This window comes from Lutra lutra, chromosome 17 (assembly GCF_902655055.1).
Source record: "Lutra lutra chromosome 17, mLutLut1.2, whole genome shotgun sequence".
Taxonomy (NCBI): Eukaryota; Metazoa; Chordata; class Mammalia; order Carnivora; family Mustelidae; genus Lutra; species Lutra lutra.
In genome coordinates, this window is record NC_062294.1 from 27,044,518 (window position 1) to 27,059,678 (window position 15,161).

A 15,161-nucleotide genomic window follows, 5' to 3' on the forward strand; every position below is an offset into this window, starting at 1 on the left:
AGACCAGATACTGCTCTTTGGGACCTTAACAACCTCCCAGAAACAAAGATCAAAAAGGGCGCTGAGATATCCATTCTTTAAACTTTGCATCTGCCTGTGAGGCTCTAATGACTGAAACCTTCAAAGGTGCTTAACTGAGAATTCTGGGCTACAGAGTTGCTGCCAAGCGACTCCAGCCACAGCTGGAGTCACTGTGCCTTTCTTTCAGAAGAGAAACTGGTACAGCGAAGGGTGACATGAGATACACTGCCTGCACTTCCCTTAACAGCCAATTAGCTAACAGCGCATTGCAAAAATCAGCAGGGCAGAGTGAAAGGCCCAGGCTGAGCCACGTCTTAAGGTGACAAACTGGGGTCCATCCCTACAGGCTCTGGAACCCCAGGAGACCCAGTGGCTAAAGCTCTATCAAATGTAAAAGGTTGCGGGGGAGAACAGGGCAGAATAAGGGATATGAGGAGTTACAGGGAGTTGGTCCGGAACATCAGCCTGGGTATGGCTCATCCAGTCAGTCCACATGGGCCAAGTCAGGGCCAGCACACCGCCCGGCTCCTCTTCCCATTTCCAACCTCAGCCAGGAGGCCTTCTTGGGGGCCACTGTACTTGTTGCTCTTGCTGGTGTTTGGACACTCTTCTGTAGGATCCAGGTTGCCCTCTGGTTCTTCTCATATAGCTGAAACTTGGTTAGATGGGAGGGAGGCACTGCCTTCTTAATGGTTAGGAGGGTAAATTGCACATAAGGAGGCTATAAAAATAAAACTAAAAGGGATTTCCCAAGAGGCTCATAAATAGTATTAAAGCATTTACATTTTGTGAGGTGAAAACTGTATTAAAAAACAGTACTGAGTAAACAAAATAAAAACAGAGGCCTTTAATCAAGCAGCTTCAGGTACTTTCTAGAAGACAGCCATTCACTACCTGGCAAACTAATTTCTGATTCAGCCCAATTTGTATGTAATCAACTTTAATGAACAGCTAAGGAACTAGAAACACTGTGCAGGGTCCAAGGGCAGGCAGCCCCAGGATGGGCCACAGAGACATGCAGATTACTTTGAGCTGAAAACAATCAAGGTCTGAGAGAGACTCTGACCTCCCTGCAACTGCCTAAAAAGAATTTAAATAGAGGACCTGTTACCAGGGAGAGTTATTAGCACACTAAGAAACTTACCTGCATAACTGGGCAACCTTTGTTTTCCAAACATCCCCTCTCTCACCTTCCTGCTAATGGCTTTCCTCCCCTTTTTACTCCCAGACCCCTACCCTTTCCTTAGTTTACGAAGACATATATACCTCATTTTGCTTGTCTCTGGAGTTTTGTGTCTGTGTGGATTCCCCATATGTACAAAACTAAATTTTATTTTCTCCTGTTAATCTGTATCATATAAATTTAATTCTGACTCCAATTTGAGGAACCCTGGACAGCGTGAAATTCCTTCTTCCCCAACAACTATAAAAGCACTTCTAGAATAGGATGAAATTTTGCCTAATGTAATACACAAAAGAAATGACCAAACCCTCTCACCTGTGTCCACATGGCTTCAGTTGTGTGTCTGCTACTTCATCACAACACAGGGAGCAGCAGTTTTCCCGGATACTGACTTGCTTCAACAGAGCAAGACGCCTGTGCCTGAGTAGAAAATGTAGTTTGAAACTTATCTGGTCAACAAATACATGGACCTATTAGCAGTGATGCATATTAAATGCTTTGAAAATACTCTGTTCATGTGAAGTATACTATGTATTCCTTAAGCTTTGTCCAGTAAGTTTCTCATACACGCATCTCATTCCAACCTTACAGTGATTTTCTATACTACAGAATGACAGAGGCAGGGTCATTCCCATTTTACAGACAAAGGCATAGTTCAGGGAAATGATTTGCATAAGGTCACACACATGGGAAAAAGATTCAGGACTCAAATTCAAATCTTTTGATTCTCAGGCTAGTACAGTTTTATTTTACCAGCAAATTTTCACTTTTAAATCCTACAGCTCTGAGAGTTTGATGAAAAGCAGTGGGGACTTTTCCAAGAAAATGCACATATACAAGTTCTTATACAATTTCAAGGTGTTGGGATGCCTGGGTGGCTCTGTTGGTTAAGCGGGTAAGCATCTGCCTTTGGCTCATGTAGTGATCTCAGGCTCCTGGGATCCCACATCAGCAGGGAATCTGCTTGTCCTTCTGCCTGCCATCCCCCTGCTTGTGCTCTCATGCTCTCTCTCTGACAAATAAATAAAATCTTTAAAAATAAAACAATTTCAAGGTGTTTATTGCTAGTCTAACGCAGACTCTTCTGACTAGACGGTTAGAATCCTTGCATCATACTTTGACTCTGTTTGATGTGGAAGAGCAGACAGAACTGCTTTGCTGAAAGTACAACCCTGATGCCTGGGCAAGAGAAACATGAAACATTCACTCTGTTCACCTTGGGCCAAAGCCTGGAGATGCAGCAGTGAAGAGAGGACTAAGAACATATCCCTACCTTCAGAGAGCTTACACTCCAGTGAAGGGAGACTAGAAAGAAACTAGGCAAAAGAGTATAATATATAGAATTTTAAGTGCTGATAAGCAGTATGAACAAAAAGCAGGGAGAAGGATAAAGGCAGTTTGTACAGGAGGAGCAGGGAGATACCATTTTAAATACGGCAGCCACGGAAGGTGACATTTAAGACAGGAAGGGTGTGAGGGAATGAGACCTGTGTATATCTGGAGAGACACCATTTGTGATATTGTGACTTATAATAAATATATATTTGGTCTTCATCTGGGTTCCTGGCCAAGAGGTCCTAAAACCCTGGAAATTTCCCAAGACAAGAGCAACACAGTTCTTTTGTTATGTTAATCAGCCACCTTTAAAAAGCCCCTAGTTAACCTAGGTTTTGGGCTGGTTGTCAAGGGAACCAACCTTGTAATTAGTGGGTTGGTTCACTCCTAATTTCACTCCTCCCCTCACCTCCCAGGAGGGCAGAGGGGCTGGAGATTGAGTTCAATCACTAATGACCAATGTTCTCAACAATCTCATCTTCATAATGAAGCCACCATAAAAAAACAAAAGGGGAGGGTTTGAAAATCTTCAGGATTGGTGAACATGTGGAGCTTTCAGGAGAATGGTCCATTCAAAGAACATGGAGGCTCCTTGCCCCTTCCCACATGCCTTGCCTCTGCATAGCTTCCATCTGTTCTTTATTATATTCTTTTATTGTAAACTAGTAAGTAAACTATTTTCCTAAGTTCTGTGAGCCACTCTAGCAAATTAATCAAACCTAATGAGGGAATCATGGGAACCTCCAATTTAGACATAGTCAGAAGCACTGTAAAATCTGAACTGACAACTGGCATTCGAAGTGAGGGCAGAGGGCAGCCTTGTAGGACTGAGCACTTAACCAGTGGGATGTGACACTATCTCCAGGTAGATGGTGTTGGAATCGAGCTAAATGCTTGCTGGTGTTGGACAATACACACTGGCCCATTCTAGAAGCAAGAAGAGCAAGTGCCAAAGGCCCTGAGGCCATAATAGATCTGGTATGTTTCAGGAACAGCAAGGAGGCCAGGGTGGCTGAATAAAGAGCATGAACAAATGGGAGAGGATAGGAGATAAAATCAGAGAAGTAATAAGGGAGAGGACAGGACAAATTGCGTACAGCCTCCTAGGTCACTGTAAGGATTTAAGCTTTCATCTTAAGTGAAATGAGAAGTCACTAGAGTCTTCTGAGCAGGGAAGAGCATGATCTGATCTAAGCTGTAACAAAATCCTTCTGGAGGCTGTGTTGAATAGATTGAAGGGGGCCCAGGCAGGAACAGGAAACCAGCTAAAGGGCAGGGCAAAAATAATCCAGGTGGGAAATGACGGCAGCTTGGACTATGGTGGCAGCAGTGAAGGTGATAAGCAGCAGTTGGATTTGGGATGCATTCTGAAGGCACAGCTCCCAGGGTGTGCTGAGGGACAGGACGTAGGAATAGCAGAAAGTAAGGTGTCAAAGACACTCTGGGATTCCGGCCAGGGAACCTGGAATGACAATGGAGTTAATAACAGATGAAGGAAGCTTGCAGGTCTCCTACATCCTGGCGTGAGTGGATGACTATTGTTGCTGAAAAGTGGGGATATGGTGCTTCACTGTTCTCTTCTTGTTTTCCTTTGTGGGTATTTGAAGTTTCACATAACAAAAAGGTTAAGAAGGGGAAAAAAGAATAAAGGAAAAGCATGAGAGAAAGAGAGTACATACAATATAGAACAATTTACAAGATTCCAGATAGTCACAGGGCCTTGATCTGCCAGGAAACCAGAAAGGAATATATTCCAATGAGTAAACGAATAACAAGCTGAAGAGAAGCTTCTGGAGCACAGGCTGAGGATATTAATGGCACAGAAAACGGTCTCAGGCATATCCACAACTAATGTCACAACACGTAATGTGGGGCAACCGGAATGTTAAAGGGGTGCAAGGTAGCAGCAGGCGGCTTCTGCGGCCTGGAGGAGACCCCTCATTCAGCCTCCCCTGACTCCCATGTTGGTGTCACTGTCAGAGCAGGGCAATGTAAGCTCGCCTCCACTGCAGCTCCCTCTTGCTCGGGGCAGGCTGCACCTGGGGCCAAGCTGACAGAGAACTACGAGACTACAGAGAAGCTGCCCATAAAATTAGGAGACTTTTTAACGGGTGACGCCTATTGCCATCTGACCTTTGCAAAGTTTAATTCTACAGGGGCGGTTCCCTAAATGCTGGAGCAGTGTGAACTGAGGCCGGCCTCCAGCGGAACTGCTGGGGCCTGCCCTCCCCTCTCAGGGTGTAGGTCACAAGGCAGGCCGATTGCTGGGCTACATCCAAGCAGACAGGTTAAGCAAAAAAAAGAACAAGGTATGACAGACAAGTGAGGTATTCAGACCATCACCAAGAAGAGTTTAAAGTTCAGAATCTCTGTCAGGACCAAGACAAGTTGAAGGGGAGTTCCAGGAATGACCCTCTGGTCCCTGAGGTGGTATGTAAGTGGCCCTTCTGTTCCTTCAATATTATAGAGGTTCCACTGTCACAGGCAATGCTGCTGGGTCACCATGTGACATTTTCTGGTTCATCTGGAAACTGCTGAGCCGCTTTTCAGCCTTGAGACACTGAGTCCAAGGTGAAGCACAGCCCAGAAGGGCTGTTTACAGACCTGCTTTTTCAGACAAAACAGGAGTGAGGATTATAACAGTATGTTACAGATACCTTCAGGGGCATGACGGCCCAACCCTGGCTACACCATGGCCTTTGTGATCTCTGTGAGTGCTGAAGCAATCTCTGTCACTGATATAACATGTGTGGCATTAGTAGCAGGAACTCTCTTCCTCACACAGGCCCAGAAAGCAGCTCTGTTAAAATCCAAAATGATAACCTTTGGCTCATATCGTGAAACAAACTTCAAACTGAGGTCACTGCCAGCGAGCTGCTGGAGTCTTTCCCAGCTTAAGGAACAGATCATGTCATCTCATAAGGGAGAAAAGCAGGTATTCATCCAAGGAGATAATTAATGCCAATCACAGTTTCTGGCAAAGAAGGGCTATAAATTTTACCCACGACAGGTAAAATTCACTGTCCTAAGGACTATAAAACAGCTTCGGCATCTTTGCCATGTGGCTAAACCCAAAAAGAAATATGTTTCATTAAATCCCAAAGTTAAAAGCGCATTAAAAGATGTACTTGATTTCCTGATATTTAGGATTTTTCACTGACATTCAGGTAAAGTTAGTTGGAGGGGCTTTTATGTGTATGTGCATGTGTTATATTGTCTGGTTTTTATACCGATGTTATTTAGCTCATAAAAATTATTTGGAAGTGCTCTTTCTTTCTAGGTTCTGTAACTTTTTTTCTTTTTTCTGGTGCAAAAAGGTGAATTTATTAAAGCAGGGGGGCAGGAGGAACTGCTCACCTGGGATTGTGAGGAGCAACTGATTGTGTAACATTTTCTAAAAAATTCATTTACTAGAGAGAGACCTACCACAGAGGGAGAGTGAGAGGGAGAAGCATTACTCCCCACTGAGCAGGGAGTCCGGCATGGGGCTCAATCCCGGGACCGTGGGATCATGACTTGAGGCAAAGGCAGCCGCTTAACCAACTGGGCCACGCAGGTGCCCTGAGGGTTCTGTAACATTTTAAATAGTAATTTATCTGTAGCTTAAAAATTTGGTGGAAATCTCCTGTGAAACCAGCCGGATCTGGTATTTTTTGGGACTTACCCCTTATTTTTTGCTTCAATTAATTTTATAATAATAACTGGTTTGTTTATATTTCTTCCGAGATTTGAGTAATTTTTATTTCCTAGGAGGTCATCCATTTTACTTAAGTTTTCAAAATTATTTATAAAAAGCTGAAAAAAGTCTCTCAAGGAACTGCTGTTTCAGCTTCCCATGAGAGGCACGTGAAAGTCTGCAGACAGCCTAAACAGATTCCTTACCTTGGCAAAATGATTTTCTCTTCAGCTGTGAGAAAGGCGTAGTCATTAAAAGTGCTAAATTTCATAGATGGTGGATATTTGAATGGTTTTGCTCCAAAATTGAACTCACATTGTTGATATGACATGAAACTAGCTGCAGCAAAAAATCCAGACCTACAAATAAAAACAAGGACAGAGGTCAAGAGAATTCATGAAAACAGAATAAAGCTCATACACAAAGTGGCTTTGAGATGTTGTACCCTAGCAGAAAAGAAGGGTAACAGATTCTGTTTACTAACCTAGACAGCACTGTAACCCTGATAATATCCTGCCCTCATCTTCCTATATCAAACTTCAAGACAGATGCAGGTATGATCAAATGGGCCCCCAATGACTCGAAATAAAATGATTTCTCATCACAATTGACCACATAAATAGAAAAAGTCTTCTTCTGGAGAAAAGTGAGTTCCATGAATCTACCAAATTTTTGACTGAGAAAAGCTACTTACACAGTAGATGAAAAAACTTGCTTCTCGGGAGGCAGCTGGTTGCCGTTTAAAAAGAAGATCATTTGCTTTTCATTCAAGTCTAACAGAAATCCCACTGTGTCTCCTAGTGGATAAAGTGGAACATTGTTAGGGTAAGGGTGTGCACCACGGCCAGAGTTCTGCTCAGTGTCTCAAGGGTTAATTATGTCACTGTATTAAATCTGCACCTGTAGCTATGTATTAACACATTCATCCTCCTTGCTTTTTCTGCAGCTGACCTAATATTTTAATGTACCATGAAGAAGAAAATGCTAATTAATCAATTGTAAGCTGCATCCCAATTTCGAGGATGTTAAAATGTGGGAAAATGTGCATTTTGGGATCAGTGAAATATGGCAAGGTCAAAATATTGTGCTTCCTTGCCTCTCAAGTGAGTTTTAACTCCTAGAGGTAACAACTGTCCAAAAGCAGATCACATACATACATACACACACACATACATACATATAAAAAACCATTCATCTTCACTCAAAGTTTTTTGCTTTTTCTTTTTTTTAAGAGGTTTTTTTTTTTTTTTTTAAGATTTTATTTATTTATTGGAAAGAGAGAGAGAGACAGTGAGAGAGGGAACACAAGCTAGGGGAGTGGGAGAGTGAGAAGCAGGCTCTCCCGCTGAGCAAGGAGCCCGATGTGGGGGCTTGATTCCAGGACCCTGGGATCATGACCTGAGGCAAAAACGCTTAATGACTGAGCCACCCAGGTGCCCCAGTTTTTGCTTTTTCAACTGTCAAAGGTAAGCACATGAAATTATACAGTAATGATAAGGAATATGGATACTTAAAGCTGGTGGGGAATTTGCCAATAGATGGCAAAAACCATGAAGTCCTGTATCCCCCAGGCAGAAGAGTTTCCCTTCCAGGGGTTTATCCTGGGAAACCAGAATGGCTTATTATACTATTTCATCATAGTTTAAAAAAAATAAAAATAAAAAATGTAACTCTCCAACCTCTCGGGGCACTGGCTGGTATAGTTCAATGATATAATGGGCTATTGAAAAAGCTATTAAAAATAATGTTATTTTGGGGTGCCTGGGTAGCTCAGTCAGTTAAGTATCTGCCTTCGGCTCTGGCCATGATCTCAGGGTCCTGGGATCGAGCCCTGCATCAGGCTCCTGGCTCAGCAGAGAGCCTGCTTCTCACTTTCCCTCTACCACTTCCCCTGCTTATGCTCTTTTCTCTCTCTCAAATAAATGAATAAAATCTTTTAAAAAAATGTTATTTAATAACCTGGAAAGCTGTTCAAGGCATATAACAACAGCAAAAAATATAGATGCCAAATTTTAAATGTTTAAAAAAGATTACAAGGGATTTTCATTTTGCTTTTCTCCCCCATTTTCCAAAGTTTTATGCTAAACATATTATTTCAGTAATCCTTTTGAAAATTATTAAAAACACAAATGAGGCAATCTTTGCCTACAGTGCCTCTATCTTATGGTCTGCTAAAGGGAGAGGTTTTATGTTCCCTTAAGAACCTGCCAGCTGTTAAAAGGAGGGCTTATATTGGCTTTTCCAGTTTTCTCTTTTCCCACACTGTCAACTGAGTTAATTAAATGGAGCCATCCCCTCACAGCAGTGGCCAGATTCCTGTTCTTTTAGCATGTCTGAAAATTCAGTTGACATCTATAATGCTAATCAGGGCAGGAAACCAAGAGATGCTTGGAGAAGGAGCTCAGTTCTCTCCTCTGTATTGTTCAAAGCTGGGAGTAAAATCTTTCCAGAGGCTCCATCCCTACTACATGGCTCTACATCCTCTAACAAAGTAGGGCCACCAGAAGGCCCCCCAAGAATATCATCCTCCAGGGCAATGGTGCCATAGCAGGGGGGTTTTCACTGTATTTAGTTGGGGGTAAAAAGACTCAATAATTTAAACCCTTTAACAAACTGCATGGCTCTAACTTTGCTGCTTGAATCTTTCCTTAATAAATGTTTTCATGGGTCTAAAGTCTTGGACAGAATGAACACTGACTGGGGCAAAAGAGATCATAAGGTAAATTGATAAGATATACTCCTGCCAAAATCCTGGAGCCATGATGAGAGTCCTGACAGCACATGACCCCTTCAGCATTCCAAGCCTGATGTCTGGAGAACGCAAGCTGGGCAGGTACATTTGAGGCTGAAAGTGCTCAAGTGGTCCTTAAAAGCTGCTCTAGAGGGGACCAGAATGTGGCCACTAAAGAGTGCCTGTTCCTATCTCGCTCTGAAAACTCCTCATTTTACTGGCATTACAATGTCAGCGTCTTCAGTATCTCCCTGGATGCTGATTCAAAGCATGTTCCCAGGGGGCACCTGGCTGGCTCAGTCTGTGGAATGTGCTACACTTGATCCTGGTGTGAGTTTGAGGAAACTAGAATTCATATTTATCTTTTTTTTTTTTTTAAGATTTTATTTATTTGAGAGAGTGCATGAGAGAGAGAGAGAGCGCACAAGCGGTGGCGGGGGGGATGGGGGAAGAGGGAGAAGCAGACTCCCTGTCTAGCAGGGAGGCCTGAAATGATTTTGCTAAAGGAAGGGCCCCACCAGAAGTGAACTTATCAGGAAGAATAATGCTCACATCCACGACAGGGAATACAAAGGCTCATATCCCTTTACACATCACATCTTTGTCCATTAAAATATTTTAAGGCCTAACATCACAGATGCCTCATCATAATCAGATGTCTTCACCTGGTTGATAAATTCATGACAGAGAGGAATGAATACCTTCTTTCCAGCACGGGTGTAGGTGAGGCTTACTTCTGGCATTGTACCAAATCAGCTGCCGGCAGCCATCGTAAGCACAGGAGTATTCGTCGTCCCCAATGCCGTAGCCTTCCTGGAGGGAGATAGGGCCCAGATTAGCAAGCTCTGCCTGCTGTTTTCTGGGAAAAGATGGTGTGTCTTTTGTAACCATCAACCTGGTGGCTGGAATCTGAAGCTTTCTGGATGAAGGGAGTCTATGGTTCTTGGAAGATACCAAAATTCTGACCTCAAGGCCTGGTTCTCTGTGACTAGATAATGACTTCACCAACAAGTATCTCCCGGGTTTCACATGTGTTAGTTCACTGAATCCTCACTAACCACTTTGAGACTGGTGGCATGATACTACATTTTAAGAAGAGATAGAGGGTTCAAAGGTCCAAGAGGTCAACCATGTTGCCCAGTGGCAAATCATTACTCAGAAAGTCACGTCTGGATGCTGGAATCTTCTGATTCCAAGACTGGTGCTTTCCATTTCATTGCAGCTGGGCAAACGTCTCTCTTGCATGTAGTAGACTGCATAGCAACCACATGCTCAGAAATTTCAACACTGGAGACAAGAGAAAGGTTATAGTGGACGATGGACTAATAGCTATCCTGAGGTGAGCTCAACTGGAGCATCATTTAGGTCCGTGGCAGCTCCTTTTATTACTTACTGCCTTTTAACGATTTCAGTTATTTTATAGTTAAAACATGGATGGGATCTTAAGAAATTATTTTATTAATTTTTAATAAATTATTATTAAATCTTTAATTAATTAAAGATTTTATTAATTTATTTGAAGGAGAATCAGTGAGAGAGAGCACAAGCCAGGGGAGAGGCAGAGAGAGAGGGAGAAGCAGCCTCCCCACTGAGTAGGGAGCCTGACATGGGGGCTTGATCCCAGGACCCTGGGATCATGACCTGAGTCGAAGGCATATGCTTAACTGACTAAGCCACCAAGAGCGCCTATTTTAAGTGCTTGTGAAAAAAACAGAAGAACCATGTAGATCAGATAGCTGTTATCTTTAAAGGTCAATAGTGAAAGATTCTTAGTGGAAAAAAGGTTTGAAAATATGGGCCAAATCCAAGTAAGATCTCAGGTTTGGGTGATGGTCTGCTTGTTTTATGGGGATAAACAATGCAGTGGAGATAGAATCCACCTTTTTTTTTTTTTTTAAAGTAGGGTCTGTGCCCAACATGGGGCTTGAACTTATGACCCTGAGATTAAGAATCGCATGCTCTATCAACTGAGCCAGCCAGGTGCCCCAGTGAGGAGATCAACTGGAGAAAAGACTCAAACACATTCCTTGACTACTTAAGACTACAATATAATGAATTCTGTGAGTGTTCTCCAAAGTGAGGCTTCTGAACTAGCTATTCTGAATGCACTACTCAGACTATTCAAGAGTTAAATAAACTTGCATCTACTTGTCTTCAGGGAGAGAAGAAATTCATCAATCTACTAGAAACAACACCTTGCTATTGCCTCCTTTCAAAACCTATTGTAAAAAACTTATTTTTTATTTTATGGGTGTTGGGCATAGGCAAAGGCAAGCAATTCTTTTCTACTTTCACTTTCTAATGTCCTACAAAATCCTCGATGGAACAATGGAAAGAAATTCCTAGAAGATTCCTAGCGACAAGAGTTGGTTAAGAGCAGACTTTACCACGCAATGTCTTCCATCCTGGGATGAATTTCACAGTACAGCAACATTGTGGGACAAACATGCAACTCTAATAATTTCAACCACAGATCAACTCTACAGACTAAGATGTAGGTCCTTCTGCCAAGCAGAGATGCACTTTAAAAATCCCTTTGAGATGACATCTCAGAGAGCAATCTAGATGTACCCTCTGTCAACCTGAAAACATTCCTAGCAGGACTAACTATGGTTTTCATTGATTGAGACAGGTAAATGAGACAACAGGGTAGCTAGCTTAGCACTTGGAGTGATCATTTTGATCTACTTGTTTATGGTCATGTATATTTTAGTAATGAAAACATTACTAAAAACGAAGAAACTTCTTTTAAAAATTTTTGAAGATTTTATTTATTTATTTGAGAGAAAGAGAGAGAGTGAGAGAGAGCATGAGAGGCAAGAAGGTCAGAGGGAGAAGCAGACTCCCCGCAGAGCTGGGATTCCCAATGTCAGGCCTCGATCCCAGGACTTCGGGATCATGACCTGAGCTGAAGGTGGTCGCCTAAACCAACTGAGCCACCCAGGTGCCCAAAACAAAGAAAGTTTTATCCATAACTTGTCACTTAGGAAATATTCTGAATCATTTCTCATGTGGTGAACACCATCCTTTTTTCTACTGTCCAGCATTCTAACCCCCTCTGGTTTTAGGGAGTGTAATGAAGATACAGTGTCCTGCTTCCTGCTCTGGAGGTGGAGGGGTAGGATGTAGGCTTGGCCAACTGGACCCTTCCAGCAGACACCCAGGGTGGTCTGAGTGACCCCACATGGAGTGATGGTGAGGGACTTGTGGGAGAGGTGTTGGCATCCTGGCCCCTAAAACATTGGCTATTGTATTTTTTGTCTCTTGACTCTTGGATGTTAACTTGGTGCCCGTTTGCTTCCAAACCCCTCAAGACTCTGGGAGTTCCTAACAGGCTTCCAAGTTATTCCCCTTTTCTGTTTAAGATAGCAGAGTCATTTTCTCCAAGGCAAGGGGCTACAACAGGGGAAGGAGCATGGGTTATTTTGACCAGGGTTTAGATTCTTCTCCACCCCTTGGGGGCTAGGTGACAATGGGCAAGTCTGTAAATTAATTTGTCAGAACCATACTCTCCTCATCTTTAAATGGGAGAATAATACCTTCCCAAATTCTTGAGAAGATTAGAGACAGTATGTGAAAGACCTGTCACATGGTAGATGCTTATGAAAAGGCAAAAGATATTTTAGATAACTCAAAATGTACCTTAAAGATTTGCTCTACCGAAACCTCCATAAAAATATACAACACAGTAAGACAAAATATTCTTTAAGGTGACCTGAACAAGGGCTACCTTAAGCTTCTTATTTTAAATTCTTTTTTTTCCCTTAAGATTCTTAAAATTTATTCACTGGAGAGAGAGACAGAGCACAAGCGGGGGTGGGGGGGAGAGAGATAGAGAGCACAAACAGGGGAGGAGGCAGAGGGAGAAGCAAGCAGACTCCTTGCTGAGCAGGAGCCCGATGCAGGACTCCATCTCGGGACCCTGGGATCATGACCTGAGCCAAAGGCAAACACAACCATCTAAGCCACCCAGCCACCCCTAAGCTTCTCATTTTAATGCTTGATCTCTGAGCCCAACACTTTGATCATCCTTTCAAAACCAAAGCCTAAGCAATAAGAGTTAAAACAAGAGGCAGTGTGGATGGACTTCAAGTCTTCAAGAAACTGAGTGTATCTACGGATGACTTATTCCATAAAACCACACCCTGTCTGTACAAGCAAAAAGATTCAGAATTACCAGAACAATGTCCATTTGAAGCAAAGTTTTAAGTTTGGCAACATGATTACAATCCTACATTTGGGGAAGGAGATCTCAGACTTCACTGATTTCTAACAGGGAATCAACCAGTACTTGGATCAGGGGAAAAAATGTTATTCATTACTTAAAGAAAGAAATTAAAAGTCTACTAAACAATTCAGAGGACAGGAAAACAGATTTTAAGCCTCTTAATTTGAGGAACCGAAGTTTTTGCAACTATTGGGAGAAATCAGTTTAATCCACCAGAAAAAATGATCCAGCTTCACCAGTTATTAAAATAAAATGTTTCTGATATTCAGAATCAGATATACTACACCTAGATCTGTGGTGTGTTTGCTAGCAAATGAAGAGAAACAAATGCTGTATCAAAGCCTCCCCCCTAAAGGAATCCATCTTTCTTCTAGTTCTGGAGCAATTTTTTATATCCAAAGGAGGAGGCTCGCTAATTCTCTGAGATTTTTCCCATTTTCAAATGTGAAGAAAACAACTACTGTAGAACAGGAAGGAGCCTGAATTCTAATCTGAGATTCTTTAGGTCCCTCTTTTAGGCGCAGTTTTCTCATTCGGGAAATGGAAATTATGACCATAAACACTGTGGTGGGTATCAGATGATTGGCTCTAAAATGACAATGCTTTGGAAATAAAGACTTTTTCTCCCCAAGTCCTAAAAAACTGTCTTCAGGACATCCTTTGGGGTAGGCTGTCAGGGAAACTGATACCACCTGCTTTAAATCAGGGCCCAAGGTGAGAACTAAGAGACTAACTGGCATTGTTCTCCAGACCCATGTACTTCTGACTTCATGGTGCCACAATCGAGCCCCACGCTTCCAGGTTTTACCTAAGGTCCAGTCAATGAGGAGGCCCTTCATCAGGGAAAGTTCCCAAAGAAAGCAGTTGTAGATGGGGTCTAGTTTTCTGTCCTGGATAAGAATCTGACCTAACTGGCCCTCTTCCTCCAATTGTCTCTCCAGCAAGGAGTTTAGCAAAACACCATGCACAATTCTAAGACATTATACAGCCTCACTGAAAGGGGCCCTTTCAAACTACACTCCTGGCAGGGAAGGTCAGTTTGGTTCACTTCTAAAACCCATCCATATGGGAGACTGGTGTTTAGATGAACAAAATAATCCAAGGGGTTTTCCCAGTTCAAAGGGTAAAAATCCTATGTCCATAAAAGATTCCAGATCAAAACTGGATTAATTCCAAACAGCTTAAAATTGGAATAACTCAAGAAAGCTGTTCAGGCTGGGCATCTGAAGGGTATAAATTAGCAAGAAATCAACATCTGTAGGAAAGGGAGGAACCCCAGCCTCGGACACGCAAGTAGTGGTAGCCGAATCCTGCTTCCTCTAGCGGGTTTCATCTTCCCTCTTTACGTGACAGCTTTCTACAACAGAAGATAAATGCTAAATATTGAAAACAAATGTGCCCACTAGTTACAAAGTAAAAATCAAGTAAAAGAAGTCAAGCCAACATTTAGTATTTTATGAAAGGAAGAGATTTCCTACAAAGTTCTTAGAGCTTACATGTGAGGTAAAAGGCATCACGGGTTCCAGTATAAAAACTGAGCCAGAGATCTGGCTGGGCTGGAGGAGAGCCTAAAAAGACAAAGGACACACCCAACACCCAACCTCGAGGTGCAAATTTAAAACTCAAGACAGGGAAAAAAACCCAAGGGACAATTTCCCTTGCGTCTTCCTATTTCAGCGCCAGGTGAGCAAACCCCTGTGAGGGGTCTGGCAGCATTTGGTCCAGCCCAAGAAGCGATCATCGTGCAAACCTCTCCGGAAAATTTGTGTCCTCCACCCACTCTCCAAAAAGCTGCTGTTGTCCCCGTTTACGCCGTTCTCTAGGGTACTCACATGATTGAGAAATTTGCTGTCTCGTGTGGCCCAGCCGATCTGCATGACCCCAGAAGTGATCACGGTGACTTCGTAGTACCACACCCCCGCATCCACGCAGAAGGTGCAACGCACGCTTTCAAAAGAGGAGGCATCGCAGCGAGCCTGGCAGAACC

At 42.8% G+C, this 15,161-nt stretch overlaps 1 protein-coding gene across 2 annotated transcripts in view; it reads right to left on the reverse strand.

Moving 5' to 3' along the window:
* Positions 1-15,161, reverse strand: part of RSPRY1 (ring finger and SPRY domain containing 1) — a 46,438-nt gene that overhangs the window by 4,356 nt on the left and 26,921 nt on the right. For both annotated transcript variants that reach the window (XM_047712404.1, XM_047712405.1), the window contains exons 10-14: positions 15,007-15,150; positions 9,648-9,759; positions 6,910-7,012; positions 6,422-6,574; positions 1,520-1,624 (exon numbers count right to left, since the gene is read on the reverse strand). In XM_047712404.1, coding sequence (XP_047568360.1) covers positions 1,520-1,624; positions 6,422-6,574; positions 6,910-7,012; positions 9,648-9,759; positions 15,007-15,150 — 617 coding nt within the window. The remainder of the gene's footprint in view (positions 1-1,519; positions 1,625-6,421; positions 6,575-6,909; positions 7,013-9,647; positions 9,760-15,006; positions 15,151-15,161) is intronic.